This window comes from Lissotriton vulgaris, chromosome 5, assembly GCF_964263255.1.
Source record: "Lissotriton vulgaris chromosome 5, aLisVul1.2, whole genome shotgun sequence".
Classification (NCBI taxonomy): domain Eukaryota; kingdom Metazoa; phylum Chordata; class Amphibia; order Caudata; family Salamandridae; genus Lissotriton; species Lissotriton vulgaris.
Genome location: NC_141693.1, coordinates 2,032,762,861 through 2,032,783,894, shown reverse-complemented (window position 1 = coordinate 2,032,783,894; position 21,034 = coordinate 2,032,762,861). Strand labels below are relative to the sequence as shown.

Sequence of the window (21,034 nt, the reverse complement as noted above, 5' to 3'; positions counted from 1 at the left end):
TACTACCATGTCATGTATGATATGGCCCGACACGCTCATTGTTGAAAGACACGCAGATCTAATGTGTCACAGGGGATGTAAGATTTGCCCACACTCTTTCACTGCTTACTAAGAGAACGCCCAGTTATAGCCTAGCAAATAACAAATCGCCCCGACTCATCAGTAGTTCTAAATGCGAAAGCATCCTATTAATGCACCGGACTACCTGCCCTGCTCACATTCACCAGCAGACTACCAATGTAAGGTTTCTATGGGGGGTAACCTGCGCGTCCCAATCACAGGGATAAGAATGATGCCTGGGGCGAAAACAGGTGTCCCAGACCCTGGCACCATGCCCCCCCCCCCTCCGGTGAGTCCTCCCAGTGTGATCCTGGGTAAAGAAAGCTGCTATTTACTCAGAGATATCCTTCTACCTGTGTTTGGTACTCGTGAAACATGAAAACTTCACATTTCTCTTGTGACATGCTGCATGCTACCCCTTGCATAGTGAAAGGTTCCGTGCCACCATTGCCCACGTGACGTGGTTCTAGTATCCGAGGTCCTCCATTCCTAGCAACAGTAAACCTCTCCTAGTACTTTGTAAGCTTTAGTAACCTGCACACGTGTCCCTTTTCCTGCTGCAGTGCACCGTTTGCTGCCTCTAGATAAGTGTGCTCGCGATTGCCACTGTCTTATGTTCGCTTTGTAAAGTGTTAACTTCTCGGGCTCTAAAAGTCACAGGTCTGTTCCTATTGGGAAGCGCTCCTACACCATCGGGTACAGTCGGCGCTAAAGAAGGCATGGAAGAGTGTCTACCAGGCATGGTGTAAACCTGCCCCCCCACCCCCATGTACCCATAGAGTACCTGCACCCGGGCCTTCCTGTGCCTGCGGGAGCCAACCTGCCTCCCGACGGGCACCTTGTTGTTAAACCGCTGCATCCGGCTAATGATGCAGCGAGAACACCCACCCGACAAGCAGGGACGTTGGCTTAGTGGATGTCGTTGAGTGCAGGGATAAAACCAGCAGCTGTGCTTGGGAATAATACAACAAGCACCTCATCCTGACGTGAGCCTGATGAGATCCCAACTCACTGACAGAGAATACAGGAACGAGTCCCGCCTAACTGCAGCATGCTGTGGATGACAGAGTATAAAAACTCAGGGGCATATTACCAAGCAATAGCGATGATTATCGCTATTGCTTGGTTAGCGTGAAAAAATTATCGCCGAGCTGCGGCGATTTTTATCACAGATAAACCTTGGTATTGGCAAGTGTAATAACTATTAGCCATCGTCCCCTCTTCGCTGAGACAGCACGGCACAGCAGGTTACACGCACCATTTCCCTGTTCCCCCAGCCAGACACAGTAATGCTTCTATCCAGTACAACCACGAAGCCAAGGATGGTCAAAAGAGTATCGAGAAAGAGTCCCTGAAAAATTCCCAAGGCATCCACGTTCCACAAAGCACCCTTGACTCAAACTGAAACCTCCCAGGTCCCTGAGCATCACTGATGACAACACTGGCCCATACTTGCAATGAAATATCCCACAAAGTAGTTCTGCGCAGGGAAGATAACGGTAAGATTGAAAGCTGTGCTAATGCGTGGGAAAACGTGTAATATAGATCAAGATAAACCAACTTCTCCCCGTAAAACACCATTCCAGAGAACGTGTGGAGCGGGCGAAAGGGAGGAAAGCGAACCCCCTGGAAGCCCGAGAGGCGCCGAAAAATTACAAAAACCCCTCCGCGCATGGCCTGGCAGTACGTTGCAGGAGCAACTGCAGATTCGCGCGTTCGGTCCGATCTGCGTCGGGCGCCCACCTTGTCCAATTCCTACGGCGTGTGTGAATAGATAAACCACGTCCTCAAACAGGTTCGGGTCTCGCGGCACCCCGGGTTCTGGCTACCGTGGGTTCTTGGAGCCCCTTTACACACCCTCTATATCCACGCAAGCGGGTCAAGCAGACGCAATGGTATATTGCTTTTGTAAATCAGCCATCCTGGTAAAAAGTTACAGATGAAAAAGTAGCAAATGCCGTTTTTTTCCTACTCATTTTCCATATTTCTTTATTTGAACAGTTAGTTTTTTTGGGAAAGCCGTATCTACACACATGACCCCTTGCTGAATTTGGAATTTTGTCTACTTTTCAGAAATCTATAGCTTTCCTGGATCACCCGTGGGGTTCACACCGGTTTCCATCACAAACTGAAAGTAGATTGAGAGAACAAAAAATAGGAAAAAAACGAGCAACCTCTTTAAAAAATCTCAAAACTGTGCTAAAAAATGAAATTTTTTATTCAGCTCTGTATGTTCCTGAAAACTTCAAAGGTGGTGACTTTAGCACAGCAAACTGTTTGCTGATTCCATTTTTATGGGGAAAAAAGACACTTTTATCCAGAGCACTTTTTTCCTATTTTTCAAAAAAAAAACTCCAAATGTAGCCATATTTTGCCCATGTCTGCCCCCCAATGAGGAAGGATCCACGCACCCGGGCCGGGCTCTTGTACAATCCACAGGATGTTGGAGAACGGACAGTAGTTTGGCGTCGACACCTCGGGCCTCATTTAGAGAAAAGACGCATCGCTGAGTGAAAGCAGCGATGCATCACTTCTCAGTGCGCACTCCTTGCGACATTCCTGATGCGTCATATTTAATGTATGACGAATCCTGTCGCAAGGAGTTACAGGCACGTCAGTATTTCTGACGTATCTGTAAGCGCAAAAGTGTCGCATTGCTGGAGTGTGTCACAAAAGTAACGCAACTCCAGCAATGCGTCCTTTCACATGGGGCAGGCCCCATGTGAAAGGGCCTGCGTCAGTCTTACGCCTGCTGTGAGGCAGGTGCCAGATTTTGACGCAATGGCGTCCTAGAAGTGACGCAGTGAAATCTCAAAGATTTAGCTGCATCACTTCTACGAGGCTTTTTGCGGGGGAACGCCCCCCCTGCATACATTATACCTGACGCAGGTATAATATAGCGCAGGGATTTACAAAGGGACGCATCTACTTAGATGCGTGACTTTCTAAATAGTGCGCAAGAGGAGGCATGTTTTACACCGCTGGTGCGTCGCAAAAAGTGCAAAACTGACGCAAGGCCTCATAAATGAGCCCCTTGTGAGGATAAACAGCTATGTAGCCCTGAGCGCCAATTACCACAACTCGCCAGACAAGGGCTGATGGGGCAGCAGCTGACGGGGGGGCTCTTGTGTAAACTTCTGTCGCACCTTTTTGTGGTCCAAGAATTCGTATGTGGGCTTTACATGCACAATGCCTTGATCCACGGCGCCAGACTTATGCACTTTCCTTGCCTCCGCTGCCCCCCACCCCTGCAGAGACCCTTCAGCAGAGCAATGATGAGAAGGTGGGTGTCTGTGTCTGTGTAGGGGGGTGTACAGCGCCTCGCTCCATATATTAAGCTCTGTGCTTCCCTCCATAGGGCTTCCAGATGCGCACCTCCGCTGCCCCCATCTTTGCGCCCCTGCGCAGGGGTCATAGACCCTTCAGCAGTGCGATGCTAAGGATTTGGGGGTGTGTGAGTGGGGGGTGCACAGCGCCTTGCTCCCAGCTCTAAGCGCTGTGCTTGCCTCCGCAGGGCTTCCAGATGCGCACCTGCGATGCATCCGTCTTTGCGCACCTGCGCACGGGTGCAGGGACCTTCAGGGGGCATGGGTGTGGGGGGTGTGTGGGGTATGTGTGTGTGTGGGAGGAGGGTCCACAGCGCCTTGCTCCATGCTCTAAGCGCTGTACTTGCCTCCGCAGGGCTTCCAGATGCGCACCTACGCTGCGCCCATCTTTGCTCACCTGCACAGGGGTGCAGAGACCTTTGGGGGGAGTGTGTGTGGGTGGGTGGAGAGTGTGTGTGGTATGTGAGGGGGGTGCATAGCTCCTCGCTCATTGCTCTAAGCGCTTTGCTTGCCTCCGCAGGGCTTCCAGATGCGCACCTACGCTGCACCCATCTTTGCGCACCTGCGCAGGGGTGCAGAGACCTTTGGGGGAGTGGGGGGGTGGACGGTGTGTGCGGGTGTGAGGGGGGTGCGCAGCGCCTTGCTCCATGCTCTAAGCGCTGTGCTTGCCTCCGCAGGGCTTCCAGATGCGCACCTATGCCGCGCCCGTCTTTGCGCACCTGCGCCAGGCGCTCGGTCTCCAGGAGAAGGAGTACCAGCGCTCCCTGTCCTCCGAAGCCTCCTACCTGCAGTTCATCAGCAACTCCAAGAGCAAGGCCGACTTCTTCCTGACGTGAGTCCCGGGGTGGGGGGGGGGGCAGTGTGTGCTGTAAACAGAGGCGTGTGTGCGTGCACTGTGCAAACAGAGGCGTGTGTGCGTGCACTGTGTACACAGGAGGACGAGCTGTGCGTCCATGGATGTGCCTGTGTACACTCACTGAGGCAGGCTTGTATATTTACTCACTGGTGCACCCTTCACTCACTGGGGCACCCTTCACTCACTAGGGCACCCTGGTGTGTTCACTCACTGGGGCCCCCTCGTGTGTTCACTCAGGGCACCTTTCACTCACTGGGGAACCCTTCACTCACTGAGGCACCTTTCACTCACTGGTGCACCCTCATGTGTTCACTCACTGGGGCCCCCTCATGTGTTCACTCACTGGGCCCCCTCGTGTGTTCACTCACTGGGGCCCCCTCGTGTGTTCACTCACCGGGGCACCCTTGTGTGTTCACTCACTGGGGCCCCCTCGTGTGTTCACTCACTGAGGCCCCTCGTGTGTTCACTCACTGGGGCCCCCTCGTGTGTTCACTCAATGGGGCCCCCTCGTGTGTTCACTCACTGGGGCACCCTTCACATACTGGGGCACCCTTGTGTGTTCACTCACTGGTGCACCATTCACTTACTGGTGTACCCTTCACTCACTGGGGCACCCTTCACTCACTGGGGCACCCTTCACTCACTGGGACACCCTCGTGTGTTCACTCACTGGGGCACACTTGTGTGTTCACTCACTTGGGCCCCCTTCTGTGTTCACTCACCGGGGCACACTTGTGTGTTCACTCACTGGGGCACACTTGTGTGTTTACTCACTGGGGCCCCCTCATGTGTTCACTCACTGGGGCCCCCTCATGTGTTCACTCACCGGGGCACCCTTGTGTGTTCACTCACTGGGGCCCCCTCATGTGTTCACTTATCGGGGCACCCTTGTGTTGTCGCAGGGATTCTGCTCCTACACAGAACTGTGCATAGAGACTTAGAACCTCAGCGAATTAGGGTGTGCCAAAACTCACCTCAGTACCCAAAATCCCCTACCAGACTAGCAATCAGTGTCTCATTGGTTCTTACAAAACCCCAATGATTTAGACAACCCAGAACATGGACTTAGAACACCTCAGGGAACGTGGAACACATGAACACTCTTTCGTTATACTAACATATCAATCCAGAACGAGGAGTCAATGAGGACACATGTGAGTTTGAAATGTTTATTTCTAATGCAGTGTTCTCAAACGCAGTATCTTCGCTAATACAAGCAAACATATTATAAAGATCAAGGTTAAAAGCATAGTTACTATTCCATAAAATACAAAGGGTGAAAGCATGTTAAAATGCTAAAGGAAACAGGTCTAAATAGAACCTCAGTTTACCCTCCCTAGCTAGTATATTATATTATATCTACAGAAGGTCTCTTTGGGTTTAGAAGGGCGGGCGCATACCTTAGGGTTCAGCAGAAATGGATCACATCATCTCCTGCACCAACTCTCTGCATTCGGATATTCATCAAGTGTGTGTCTCCTGCCTTGCGCATTGCAATATCATTCGCGCCTAAAACCAAAGCTGGCCACAGCTGCATCCATATTATGTCTACTCTGTGCGCTGATCAATCCAAACAATAAGCGCTGTGTTGAAATAACCTTGAAGGCCTCGGCACCCACTGTACAGACATAGCTTACCAAGCAAGGCTGATATTATAAGCAAACATGTTATTCTCCTGCAAAGCAAAATACCTAACTAGGCGAAAAGCATTAATACCAAAATGTGTCGTGTGCAGAGGCAGCAGGAAAGGAAAAATGGCTTTTAAAACTCTAACTAACACATGCCAACTTAACACAGTGCAAAGGTGAAACCAATACACAAGACACCCTCCCTTTGATCCAAGCATTGATAGGACAAGTATAAATGGGCAATTTAGGAACGCAGAGTTCAAGTTCGATAGTTCAAACACAAGTCTCTAATTTGTCACTTAAAAAATCGAAGGAGATAAAAAAATTGCAATAATCATGAAAAAAAAAACCTCAGCAGTGGACAATGATAAAGTCAATAGGCAATCTTTTCAAAAAAAGTTTTGGGAGAGTCCCAAAAAAAATTAAAATCCAATGCGATGTTCAGGTCAAAAACGTGGGACTGCAATCCCAGTTCATCCTAATAATGAATAGGCAAAATAAGCAGCAACAGCCTCCAACAGGAAGTCACTGTTATCATCTGAAAACAGATCAACTATCCAATTTAACAAAGCGAAAGAACATACATGCTCTTCGATTACTGGAGCCTCTTGAACCATCAGAGGACAACTCGGTGGGTTCTCGAGGAAACTGCGAGCCAAGAAATCTTGCGCTGCTGCGAACACATTCCAACGACCCAGAACACCATGCATCACTGCAAAGGCCATAATCCCTCCATCAGAACAAAGCAATTCATGAGCAACCAAGGGACTCATAAGCTGATTATAATCCGCTTCGGGAGATACCGTATTGCAGAGACACAAATCCAGGGCCCATTCGAAATCGCAACTCAGACAATGGAAAACAGGCTGAACGCATGTAAAGTAGGAAAATCAAAACGATAATCCATACGCTGCACTCAGTGTGGCAAGCGGCAGCGCACCATAGTACTCATGCATCCGGGAGCGAAGAAGCCCTAGCCGTGACAGCCCGTCTTGCACCACAGGATGTGCATCCATTTTGAAATAGACAGAACAGCAATAGCACGCCCGCAGCCAGCGCCAGTAGTAAGGGAAATCCACCAAACAGGTTGGAGAAAATAGTATGGAAGAATGCTGGAATGACTCCGAAAATATTTTGGAAGGAAGTCACTAAGCCACTGCTTACAACTTTAAAAAAGTGAGCCAGCCCCGAAGTGGAGGACGCATTGAAGATTGTACGAATTAATTCACCGAAGTGCAAGGGCAGATCAGTATTTAATAAGGCATGTACTTCTGTGCGGGTGTTAGCCACGTGAAGGACAAATGTTTCACGCGCAGATATGAGGGCAATTTCTTTCTGGGACAATAGAGCTCTTATGCGACTCATCTTATTGAACTCTGCCTTCAAGGTCGGAATCTTAGGCCAGATGGAAACATCAAGTTTCCCATGCGGGGGTGGATACATTACATTCTTGCAACAAATTACACGTTCACTGACTGTAACGACATAAGGAATCCCTTTAATTAACCCACAGCAATCCTCATTGTTTAAAAGTAAATAACTCCCGTTAGCCAGCAACGTGAATGTGGGAACTATTGCAGGCACGGGTGTACCTTTCAAAACACAGGCTAAATTAAGCTTGTTTTGATTGCAAGAGCCATGTATTTGGATAGGTCGACACATTAAGGAATGATCCGGTGTTTCAGTGTATTCTTCACCATTCGAATAAACTTCTCTACCCTCCCTAAGGCATCTATATGTAAAAGGAAGCGACCAGGCTTCATGGAGATAAGAACTTCCTAGAGGCTCGTATCTGCCAATGGCAAAGTACTTCACACAATTCGTAAATACAAATAAAGGAAAAGGAAGAGTTATCAAACCATGAATAAGCCATGTAGCAGCATTGGCTTCAGCCACAGAAAACGGTAAAGGTTCTAACTTCTCAATGTGTGACATGGAAAAAGAAGCATCCTTCATTGATAGCAAGCTTTGCTTGTCAGTCAAATTTAAGGGGCAAATAAAGACGACATATTCATGTAATGCCACAGCACTTTAGAGGCTTTAAGTGTCTGCAATGTCCATGCAAACTGCATAATGGAACGCAACTGATTTTGACCGTGGTACAGGGCAGACACCTCATCTTGCACAATATTTACAAACGAGGACACAATATTATCTAACGTGTAAATGAGAGAAGAGAGCGTGTTAATGCTGTTATCTACAACTGCTAGCACTTTTTCTAAATTAGCTTGATCTATGGCCCTGAGGCGGGTAGCCGCCTCAATCTGGGAAGCTTTTCAAATTTCATTATAAACAGCATATATCCATCTTTTTGATCTACCTGTAGCCGGGCCTTAAATAAAATCATACAGATCAACATTGTAGGAAGGTACATCCTGACTATGGTTGCCCCCAACTTTTTGCCCTGTGTTTAAGCTGGTTTTGGACATAGTCGACCTGGGATCCTGCCAATCAGGACCCCAGGCCTACTGCTCTCTCTTTAAAATGGATTCCATGTACCCTAGGTACATTTCCAATTGGTACTGGGCCACCCTATCAGACCCTGTAACTCAGGGCATGGGTGTACCCAGGGCTGCCAGGGGCTGCAGCATGTATTATGCCACCCCTGGCTGGCCTCCTAAATTTGACACAACTGGCTGCATGACAGCTGGGGCAAAGTCGTGTAATCACCCTTTGCTGTAGGTTTAGTATACCTATACCTAACCCTAAAATGGACACACAGATTCCTATCAGTCACTCCTATGGCAGGCCTTAACAATCCTGAAGGCAGAGTGCTTGGAATCGTGTGAGATGGTGCTCTGGCATGAGCTGAGCCTGTCTGCAGCTTGCGGAACCAAGTCCTAATAGCTGTTCCATGATATCGCATACCATATACTCTTAAGTGCATTATAATCCTCGCGGTTAAATGCTAACTTTGGTATTGCTTTATCAAAACATGTCGAGTAAGGTGTCATACGAATTGGAATACTAACCCCTCGCCAATTCTGGCGACGGGGTTAGCATTCCACCCTTCTAGAGGGACACGACATGTATGTAACTGTGAACCCCGGTTAAAGTTAACTAAAGCCTCAGCTCCACAAAATGGATGCTGCCACCACAGACACGAGTCTGACCTCCTGCTGCTGGGAGTCCTTCCAGCAAGGGAGGCTTGGACAAAGGGTTTCCTGTCCGGGGCGGTGCTAGCACCATCCCAGACATGGTTTTGTGTATCCTGGGTAGGCAGGGCTTTTCAGGAAGGTGACTGCTGAGTGGCACCCCGGTGCTCACTACGCATAGGCCAGTCAGAACCAGTTCCAGGGGCACACCAGCCCCTGGCCTGGGGAAGTCCGGCAGGGGAGAGGGGTGTAACCACCCCCCTCCTAGTCCCACCCATAGGCAGGACCTAGTCACCGGGTCAGCCCCCTTTTTTAGTATAAAGATGGGAGCGGGCCCCCTGTTCAAATTAGATCATCTTTGGAATCAAGACACGACTTTCTTCGAAAGGACTTCACGATTTCTTCTTCAAGATTCTCCCTTGTGGCTAAGGAGTAGTCACCCTGCATCAAGCGGGCACCATCCTAAAGAACACTGCGGTCTGCTGCAAGTCCTTCATCACGAATCCGACGACCCAGCTCGACGAGACCCGGCTTCCCTGGCACCTCTGACCTCTACTCACCTCTACAGCCAAGCTGAGAACCGTGAGTGCGACGAGACCTCGAGGGACCGACGATCGCCAAGACTGCACGACATCTTTACTGCAAGCCCACCGTGTCCTCCACGGGTGAGTGCTTTGGGGTCCGAGAAGCCCCGACCCTGCGCAGCTCCAGCACCCAAGATCAGCCTCCCAGCATCTCCACGATCTGCGTGGGGCCCTTCTGCTGTTTGCTGTGCACCGCGTTGTTTGGCTACTAGCCGGCTGGCTTGTGGCCTTCTGAACGACGCCCGACGACATCACTGCTGCTGGTCTGGTTTCTCCAGACTGGCCCTTGCTTCCTTCTTGAAGAGAGGCACCCCGGACCCTCCTGGTCCACTCCAGACGCCATTTTAGGTCCACCGCGTGGGCTTGAATTTGCCAAGGCTTTGTTGCCCAATCCTGGGTCCAGCGACGCCGACAGCTTCTATCTTCGTGGGACAGCTCGATCCTCCTTCCTGGTCGCCGACAACGCCTCCTGGTCCGTGAGATCTTCGAGCACAGCGTCACCCACTCGCCTTGTCGAGGTGGCTACCATCCGGTGCCCTCCTGGTGCCCACTGACTACTGGCTAGTAGTCTCGAACTTGGTCCCCTCTGCTTTCAGGTGTCATCTTCCATCGATCCAGGCTTGGATCCACTGAACTTTCTTCACTGGTCGCCTGCCAGCAACTTCTTTCTTCCAGGCTCCTGGTCCGTCAACGAGGATTCCCGACGTCTTTTGAGTCCTATGCAGCTGCAGCCCCTGGGCTAGGTAACTTCGGCATTTCGGTGCCCCAGCATAGCCTCACTATCCAAGGGTCAGAATCTACTTTCGTTTTCTCCCTACCAGGTCGGGTTCGCCCGAGAACACTAACTTTGCAAATTCTAGCTACCATAGACTTTGTCCCGCATCTCGCGTGAGAGTGCACACACTGCACCCGAGTCCCCTGGGTCTCCTAGAAGTAATCTAACGATTCTATAGTCAAGTCCTAGCGATTCCAAAGCCTATTAGTACTGTACTTACCTGCTAGTAATTTCGCATTCCACTTTTCAAGTATATGGTTTTCCGTGCCCCTCGGGCATTTGTATATACTGTGCTAACTTAAGTATTTTTGTAAGAGTTTTGGTTTGTGCTTAGTACCCTGTCCTCATAAAGAGTACAGGGCTGTTGTGATCTTTAATAAATAACTGTTTATTTTCATAACACTTGTGTGGTGTCCTTTCACTTGGTGTTCAAGGGGTATATGTGGTATAACAGCTGGCTTAACACGCCCTCTCGAGTCTTTAGCCTTAGACTGCTCGTATCCACGCTACTAGGATAGCTGGTCTATAAGGTTGACTTACAACCAATCATCAATAAGGGTTGCTGGACTGATACATAGTGTTCACTAGAATAGTGAGCACTGCATATCAGGCCACCTTCTCACATTGGTGAGCAGCGGTTGGGATTTGAGCTTGCTGTTGTTTTACCACACGTATCCTAAGAATATCTTGTTGAAAGATCACATAAGTACTGGTAGTACATATAACTAAGCTTAGAATACTCTGAGTTCTACTGAACCAGCTGTTGCAGCTCCTCAAGGCTTAGCACACCTTGGCTGCAACTCTAGCAAGGGATCAGTAGGGAAACACATAGTGTAGGTAGGTGCATCACTTACACCACACTAGAAACAGTATGTCGGACAAAGGAGGAAACTCTGAGTATCCCCTTGTGTCAGTGGACCCTCCTCAGGTCCCTTCTAAATATACTGCTCTTAGCTTCCATGAGATGAGACAAGTGTGTACTCTCAGGAAACTAAAACAGGGGTCTAACCCCACCACTTCCTTTCTGATTAGCCTCTTAGAGGCTTATGATGCCAGTAGGGCTGGTAACCCAGACCCTTCTAATCCAGAAGGAAGTTTGCCCTCCTTACAGGGACCCTTTGATAGCCAGGACCATCCCCTCCAGGAAGCAGATGATGCTGAGGATGAGGATGAGGACCAGTTGTCAGGGGATGAGGCAGATAAGGGACAGCTAGAAGGCAGTAGACTAAGCAGGTCCAACTTAAGCAGACATGAGCTTGGTACTGGGGGACCCCTGGGCCCACTCTCAGGTCAGCCTAACATTGGGAATGGACGAGTTAGGTCTCTATCAAGAGGCTCTAACAGATCCTTTCGAACCAATGGCTCTCTCAACTCTTCTCAGAGAGGGATGTCTTCCCCTAAGAGGAGAGTGTATGAAGCTGAAGAAAGGGCAGTCAAACTGAGGATTGAAAGGGAAGAACTTGCCCTGGCCAAAGAGAGACTTGCCCTTGCTAGAGAGCAAGAATTATGTGGGCTACAGCCCACTGGTGGCAGCAATAAACCTAGCAATAGGGAAAGGAGTTTTGATAAAAAGCACCTGAATAAGATAGTGCCCCCCTTTAAAGAAGGGGATGACATCCACAAATGGATTACTGCTTTGGAGAGAGCCTGCACTGTGCAGGGTGTTCTCCAAAGTCAGTGGGCAGCTATCTTGTGGCTCTCCTTTGATGGTAAAGGTAGAGATAAGCTCCTCACCACAAGGGTGGAGGATGCTAACAATTACAAAATCTTGAAGAATACACTGGTTGATGGGTTTGGTTTAACCACTGAACAATACAGGATGCTGTTCAGAGACACCCAGAAAACTCAGTCTCAAGATTGGACTGACTTTGTTGATTGTGCCACTAAGGCTTTTGAAGGCTGGCTACTGGGTAGTAAGGTTACTGATTTTAAAGGATTGTATAATCTAATTATGAGGGAGCAAATCTTAAATAATTGTCAGAACCAGCTATTACATCAGCACCTGGTAGACTCTGAGTTGACCTCTCCACAGGAATTGGGTAAGAGGGCAGACAAATGGGTCAGAACCAGGGTTAGGCCTAAAAACCAGGGTGATAACCAGAAAAAGGAATCAACCAAGCCTCAAGAGAAGGGTGGGGATAAATCCACAGAGAAGACTTCCCAAGGGCCCCAAAACTCCAACAAGGGTGGTGGGTCCCAGAACACTCCTTCAGAACAGAAGAAACCTTATTGCCATACCTGTAAACAGGTGGGTCATTACAAAAGTGATGCCAGTTGCCCTAAAAATGGTAATAAGGGAAATATACCCCCAGGTAATACTCCTAAACCTCCTGTTACCACTAGTGGTAATCCCCCAGGTGGTGGGAGTGCCCCCAAGAATGTGGTGGGCATTACTCTGGGCCAACAGGAGGACTATGGCCTAGCCAGGTTCCCTGACCACACTCTTGTCTGTGAGACTGGCATGGGGTTTGCCAACTTCACTACTGGACCCCACATTTTGGGAAAGTATAGACAAGAAGTTTTATTGAATGGTCAGAAAGTTGAGGCATTCAGAGACACAGGGGCCAGCCTCACCATGGTGAGTGACCATCTGGTCCCCTCTGCTCAACTGACCCCTGGTTTTACTTATCAGGTGACAGACATTCATGGAGTGAAGAGAAGGCATCCCATGGCAGTAGTCAAGCTCAGTTGGGGTAATGTCACAGGGCCCATGAGAGTGGCAGTGACAGATAACCTACCTGTAGATTGCTTACTGGGGAATGACCTGGAACTCTCAGCATGGGCTGAGGTGGAGCAAGAAACTCACTCCAGAATGATAGGCCTATCCAGAAAGGTTAGTGGGGCAGTAATAGCTACAGCCCCAGTCCAAGCACCATTCCTCCCTGAAAAGGTTGGAAGGGCAGTGGTAGCCACTGCCCAGGCTCAGACAGAATTTCCAGAACAGGATAGGAGGGCTGTGACAGTCACAGCCCAAACACAAACTGAGTGCCCTCCTGAAAAGGTTGGCAAGGTTGAAATGGTCTCAGCCTCTACTCAGACAGATAGTGAGGTTGTGAAGCCTGAAACAATGGATCACTCCACTCAAACAGAGAGCATTGAGGAGGAAGAAGAGTCTTCCCCCTCCCAGACCCTAGGTTAGAGCCAGCCTCCTCAGGGAACTGACTCTACCCCTGTGGAAGGAACTGCCCCAGAGGTAGTCAGGCCTAGCCTGGCAGAGCCCCTGATGGCAGTGGACCCTTCCCAGGTGGGACCCAGTCTGGAGCAGGTAACCTGCACCTCTCTACCCTGTCTCAGTCAGCCCAGGGCTGAAGAGATCAGGGAGGCCAGTGGTGGACTCCAAAGGGCCCCCTGTCCAAAAGAACCCCTTAATCAACAGATTAGGATCACTGAAGCTGGTAAACCTAGCCAAGTGAAAATAAGTCAGACTCCTGAGGGATCCCCCTTAAAAGTAGTTAGGGAACTCCCACAGCTGGACACTGTTGGGCACAGCCAAACATGGGGCCTAAAAACCCCAGACCTGACCTGTCCCTCCAGTAAGCCAAACAGAGGGACTCAGCCTCCAGCTTTAGGTAGCCAGAGGCTGACCCTGAGAGCTCAGTGCATCTCAGCTAAAGAAAGAAAGGCACACATGATGAATGGTGATTGGAGGAAGTGGAGCCCAAAGGTAGAGGAGCCTCACTTCAGTACTCCATCCCAGCATCAGCCTTCTACTTTCCCAAGACACACCAGAGACAGAGATTCCCTATGGTGGAGACCCTCAGATACCCTTAGGGTGAGGGGTTGCCTAGTGGACCATGACACAGGGGGAAACCAAGCCAGAGCTGGTCCTTCCTTATATGGCCACTTAGGTAATAGAGGCTTACCTGGACAAGGATAGCCTTATCTCCTTTCGTTTGGGGGGGGGGAGGTTATGTAGGAAGGTACATCCTGACTATGGTTGCCCCCAACTTTTTGCCCTGTGTTTAAGCTGGTTTTGGACATAGTCGACCTGGGATCCTGCCAATCAGGACCCCAGGCCTACTGCTCTCTCTTTAAAATGGATTCCATGTACCCTAGGTACATTTCCAATTGGTACTGGGCCACCCTATCAGACCCTGTAACTCAGGGCATGGGTGTATCCAGGGCTGCCAGGGGCTGCAGCATGTATTATGCCACCCCTGGCTGGCCTCCTAAATTTGACACAACTGGCTGCATGACAGCTGGGGCAAAGTCGTGTAATCACCCTTTGCTGTAGGTTTAGTATACCTATACCTAACCCTAAAATGGACACACAGATTCCTATCAGTCACTCCTATGGCAGGCCTTAACAATCCTGAAGGCAGAGTGCTTGGAATCGTGTGAGATGGTGCTCTGGCATGAGCTGAGCCTGTCTGCAGCTTGCGGAACCAAGTCCTAATAGCTGTTCCATGATATCGCATACCATATACTCTTAAGTGCATTATAATCCTCGCGGTTAAATGCTAACTTTGGTATTGCTTTATCAAAACATGTCGAGTAAGGTGTCATACGAATTGGAATACTAACCCCTCGCCAATTCTGGCGACGGGGTTAGCATTCCACCCTTCTAGAGGGACACGACATGTATGTAACTGTGAACCCCGGTTAAAGTTAACTAAAGCCTCAGCTCCACAAAATGGATGCTGCCACCACAGACACGAGTCTGACCTCCTGCTGCTGGGAGTCCTTCCAGCAAGGGAGGCTTGGACAAAGGGTTTCCTGTCCGGGGCGGTGCTAGCACCATCCCAGACATGGTTTTGTGTATCCTGGGTAGGCAGGGCTTTTCAGGAAGGTGACTGCTGAGTGGCACCCCGGTGCTCACTACGCATAGGCCAGTCAGAACCAGTTCCAGGGGCACACCAGCCCCTGGCCTGGGGAAGTCCGGCAGGGGAGAGGGGTGTAACCACCCCCCTCCTAGTCCCACCCATAGGCAGGACCTAGTCACCGGGTCAGCCCCCTTTTTTAGTATAAAGATGGGAGCGGGCCCCCTGTTCAAATTAGATCATCTTTGGAATCAAGACACGACTTTCTTCGAAAGGACTTCACGATTTCTTCTTCAAGATTCTCCCTTGTGGCTAAGGAGTAGTCACCCTGCATCAAGCGGGCACCATCCTAAAGAACACTGCGGTCTGCTGCAAGTCCTTCATCACAAATCCGACGACCCAGCTCGACGAGACCCGGCTTCCCTGGCACCTCTGACCTCTACTCACCTCTACAGCCAAGCTGAGAACCGTGAGTGCGACGAGACCTCGAGGGACCGACGATCGCCAAGACTGCACGACATCTTTACTGCAAGCCCACCGTGTCCTCCACGGGTGAGTGCTTTGGGGTCCGAGAAGCCCCGACCCTGCGCAGCTCCAGCACCCAAGATCAGCCTCCCAGCATCTCCACGATCTGCGTGGGGCCCTTCTGCTGTTTGCTGTGCACCGCGTTGTTTGGCTACTAGCCGGCTGGCTTGTGGCCTTCTGAACGACGCCCGACGACATCACTGCTGCTGGTCTGGTTGCTCCAGACTGGCCCTTGCTTCCTTCTTGAAGAGAGGCACCCCGGACCCTCCTGGTCCACTCCAGACGCCATTTTAGGTCCACCGCGTGGGCTTGAATTTGCCAAGGCTTTGTTGCCCAATCCTGGGTCCAGCGACGCCGACAGCTTCTATCTTCGTGGGACAGCTCGATCCTCCTTCCTGGTCGCCGACAACGCCTCCTGGTCCGTGAGATCTTCGAGCACAGCGTCACCCACTCGCCTTGTCGAGGTGGCTACCATCCGGTGCCCTCCTGGTGCCCACTGACTACTGGCTAGTAGTCTCGAACTTGGTCCCCTCTGCTTTCAGGTGTCATCTTCCATCGATCCAGGCTTGGATCCACCGAACTTTCTTCACTGGTCGCCTGCCAGCAACTTCTTTCTTCCAGGCTCCTGGTCCGTCAACGAGGATTCCCGACGTCTTTTGAGTCCTATGCAGCTGCAGCCCCTGGGCTAGGTAACTTCGGCATTTCGGTGCCCCAGCATAGCCTCACTATCCAAGGGTCAGAATCTACTTTCGTTTTCTCCCTACCAGGTCGGGTTCGCCCGAGAACACTAACTTTGCAAATTCTAGCTACCATAGACTTTGTCCCGCATCTCGCGTGAGAGTGCACACACTGCACCCGAGTCCCCTGGGTCTCCTAGAAGTAATCTAACGATTCTATAGTCAAGTCCTAGCGATTCCAAAGCCTATTAGTACTGTACTTACCTGCTAGTATTTTCGCATTCCACTTTTCAAGTATATGGTTTTCCGTGCCCCTCGGGCATTTGTATATACTGTGCTAACTTAAGTATTTTTGTAAGAGTTTTGGTTTGTGCTTAGTACCCTGTCCTCATAAAGAGTACAGGGCTGTTGTGATCTTTAATAAATAACTGTTTATTTTCATAACACTTGTGTGGTGTCCTTTCACTTGGTGTTCAAGGGGTATATGTGGTATAACAGCTGGCTTAACACGTCCTCTCGAGTCTTTAGCCTTAGACTGCTCGTATCCACGCTACTAGGATAGCTGGTCTATAAGGTTGACTTACAACCAATCATCAATAAGGGTTGCTGGACTGATACATAGTGTTCACTAGAATAGTGAGCACTGCATATCAGGCCACCTTCTCACAAACATCATCAGTCAGTTTAGATAAATGCAGTTTAACTGACGCCAAGGTAGAATGTCTGAGCCAGTTCTGACACAATTTGCTTACAGAATAGGTAGTTACACAATGGCCACTTTCAAAACGGGGATCTACCCTGACCTGTGTATAGCCGGGAGTTAAACCCAGAAAACGATGCTGGCATGAATCAGCACTTCTGTGCCAGAGCAACCAGCCTTCGGGATCCAAACTGGATATGTTAAAGGAGGAATTCATTAACAGAGTTTGTAACTCTCTCATGGAAAATTTAGTAAAATTACCCCACCCAGAATATTCCTCTAAGTCCGGAAAGGAAGGAGCATTCAATCTTTTAGGAGTAGCCAATCCAAAGCATGTTGTTTGCGAAATAGTAGAATTCAAAAACAACATATGGTTCGGGATGAGGCATGCTCGGTGCAAAGCCTCTCTGCCTTGCTAACTTTTAGAACCCCAAAATGATTTAAGGTCAATTGTATCCTTCCACAACTCGTAGCCCCCACCAGCCAACTGGTCTAGAAAGGACTTCGAATACAGTAATTTAGTATTGGTAAGTCTAACTTTGGAAATGGACTTTTCAGCCATTTTAAAATAAAAGGCATTTGGATTAGATTGATTAAAATCTGTAAAATAAGTAACCCTTTTCAAAAAGGTAGCAGAACTGCCTTGTATAGGATCTGGACAGTGTTCCCACTGGGTGTAATTTACAGTGAATCTCCAGGTATTAGCTTTATGCAGGTAGTGATTGCCAAAATGTTGATAACAATACAAATCACCGTAATTAGCAGACTCCAAGTACAAATCTTCAGCATCAAAGGCAGCATAATATTTCAAATCAGAGAACAATGATTCAACGGCGTGAACATCCCAATCATCAGATCATATATTTTGTTTAACCACATCCCCCATTGACACTTTAAGCACATTGGCCACATTTATAACCTCAGTGGGCCCATGGATTTGAAATCGAACCGCATCCCACACAATCCCATCTAGGACAGGCCAAGCTGTGATGTTAATAAAAGCTAAGTCTCTTTGCACTCTGTGCGATGAGGAATGGGGAGCCAAAGTTCCATTGATATGTCGAATGTCAGTTCTCTCCTCGACATAGTGTCCATTGACGAGACGGAAAAAATAAAACACAAAACCAATTGTTATATAAAGGTAAATCGAAAAAATCACCATCCAAATATAAGTCCAGGGGGGAACCAAAAAATGTTTTTTAAACAGTCTTGCCAAATTAGAAATCTTCTAGGGATTATTAGATGTGTGCGATACAGTGTCAAATGAAAATCTGGATTCTGTAGCCAAGCAAGTTTGCAAATCAGGCATTGATAAGTCAGTAGGATAAGTATAGTCAGTTTCATCATGTTGAGTACCAGGCAGTATACTTAATAAAGGACTGGAAATTGCAGGCAACTCGAGAGCAACATCAGGCACAGGATTGGAAACCGGGGCCAAAACAGAATTTCTCAAGATCAAAAGACATGAGACTGCCGGTGTCATACTAAGAAGAATCGGCCACTCTGTGTATCTTGACATTGTCAATGGAGATATACCTGTTCTCCTTACGACCTGGAAGTGGTGGTAAAATGACTGTTCTTGTGCCATTCACTCCAAGCACTGGAACCGGAGCTCGATAAGAGGGACCAAATTATTTCTTGTTATCGATCTTCTCACGAACTAGTTCTCCAACTTGGGGTAGCCAGCCAACTACCGGGATCTGCAACGCATCATCCGAGGTGGAGGGCAAATGTTCATTTGCAAGACTGTCTCTTGTCTTTTGTAGATCCTGTAAAACATTGCAATGTTCATCTACGTCAAAGGCCGCAGCCTGGGCCTGGCAGTCTGCACCATCGAGGTCAGGGACGTACATCTTGATACCAAAGAGCATTTCGTATGGGGTCCACCCACCCAAAGACCTTCTAGGGAGATTATTAGGAGCACGGTGCACGCCATTGAGATGGGCCAGCCAGTTCCTGCCAGTGCCTATAACTCGAGCCGTCAAAGACTGTTTTAAATCTCGGTTCATCCATTCCACAACACTATTACCCTCAGGTCGGTATGGAGACGTAAACTTGACTTGGACCCCCAACGAAGTCATGGCATCCTTATACGCCTTAGAGGCGAAAGCCGGACCCTGATCCGAATGGAAGGTACCACAGGCAAAAATCCCGACAAAGATACGCAAGTCTCTTATGACAGTCCGTGAATCAGCACTGCGGTGCGGCCAGACCCACACAAAGCATGTGCATGAATCAACTGCTGCTAAGATGTATTTATACGCAGTATCAGAAGAAAAGGGACCGCAGTGATCTAAATAAACACACCCAAGGGGTTTATTAGAAATGTACAACTGTGTCTGTGGCTGACGCGCAGCAGTCGAAGGCTTAATCTGCTGGCAAATTTCACATTGAAGGACATAATCACGCGTCTGTTCGTATAGACCCCGCCACCAGAAATGTTGTTGTAACTGAGCTACAGTAGCCGAAGCGCCCGCATGCACAGACGAAACATCCTTCATGGGCTGCGGTAATCAGAGTAGGCATGTGGTCCGCGTTGGGAAGCAATCTCTCACCAACGTTAGGTATTTTCACATAAGGAACTTCATCAGGATTTAAGCGGTATGAAAACTTCAAAGGGAATCCTTTTGGACATTTACCTCCCTTCTCAGTTGCAGCAACAGCAGCCAAGATATCATCATCAATCTTACTTTTGGAACGTGTAACTGCTGCAACCAAATATGTCGATACCGCTGATTTTGCTGCCTCCTCGGCAAGCGAATTGCCAATAGCGTGGACTCCCAGGCGCTGATGACCAAGAGTATGAATCACAAACACGAGTGGCAACTGCTCTTTAAGCTCAGCCACTCGGACCCAGGTCATTTTTTGTTTTATTGTGCTACCCTTGGAATCCTGAAAATCTTTCTGAATCCAAAAGAAAAGGTTTTCATTGTAAAACTGGACACAGTAGTAAGAATCACTCACAATAAGAGTAGTCACACCTGTATCGGCGTACTCCAGTCCAAGCATCAGAGCACAAAGCTCTGCCAACTGTGCGGTGCAGTCCCCTAGAGTCTGCGTGTGTACGACCCTGGACTTGAACTCGTCATGCACCATGGCACCTACCACAATAGCGCAAGCGGAAATGTATGCGTGTTTAGACCCATGCGCAACATGCGCTGAACCATCAGTGTATATGATGCAATGGAAGTCCTCCAAAGGCCGCATATCCAAAGGAGCAGGATGAAAAAATTCATACTGCAAAAACAACTGCGACTGTAAGGAGGCATCAAATATAAACGTGACATCCGGAGACGTCAAAGATGCTGCCCATTGTATCCACTGAGGGTGCAAAGCTTTAGAATTTGGTACACTGGCTTTCCTCACTGCCTCTAATGCAGGAAACGGGGTTACACCCAACATGCGTTTTCCCTGTGACAGTGCACGTTCCTTGAGAAGCGCCATTTGCACTGCTGTCAAAACTTTTTCCACAAAGGAAAACCGCATTTCAGCCGAAGTGTACAAGTGTAACTTGTAAGCAATAGGTACTGTGTCTTCTTCGTTAAAAGTAAGGTACGTGAAACCCACCGCCCCAGGGATGATTCTTATCACCAGGTTGGTGTGGTTATCATGGGTCAGTAAGAATTTAGATTCTAGAAGATCAGCTTTCAAAGATTGCAAAATCGCTGAATGTTCCGGCAGCCAGCAAGATTTGGTAAAAGTAGGTTGTATCAGAGCATACAAAGGCTTGATACGCTGGGCATATTCTGGAATATAAGTACGCCTGAAATTTAAAAATCCCAGCAAGGACTGTAATTTTTTCAGAGTTGTAGGAGCGCGCAGTAGTGTGCATTTCTTCAAGATGTGAGGTGCCAATCATCGACCTTCATTGTTGAGCTCGTAGCCCAGGAACAACACTGTGTACTCTGCAATGTGTGACTTTGCAAAGTTAAACTTGTAACCGAAGTCCGCAAAGTTACAAATTATGCGGTCAACGCGACACAGATGCGCCCAAAGCTCGTCGTCCGTGAGATAAATGTCATCCACATACGAACACGCATCAGTGTCT

The 21,034-nt window shown here is 48.9% G+C and overlaps 1 protein-coding gene across 1 annotated transcript in view; it reads left to right on the top strand.

Moving 5' to 3' along the window:
- The window catches only part of PIP5KL1 (phosphatidylinositol-4-phosphate 5-kinase like 1), a 370,871-nt gene that overhangs the window by 202,378 nt on the left and 147,459 nt on the right, over positions 1-21,034 (top strand). The window contains exon 5 of the mRNA XM_086924947.1: positions 4,064-4,218. Coding sequence (XP_086781073.1) covers positions 4,064-4,218 — 155 coding nt within the window. The remainder of the gene's footprint in view (positions 1-4,063; positions 4,219-21,034) is intronic.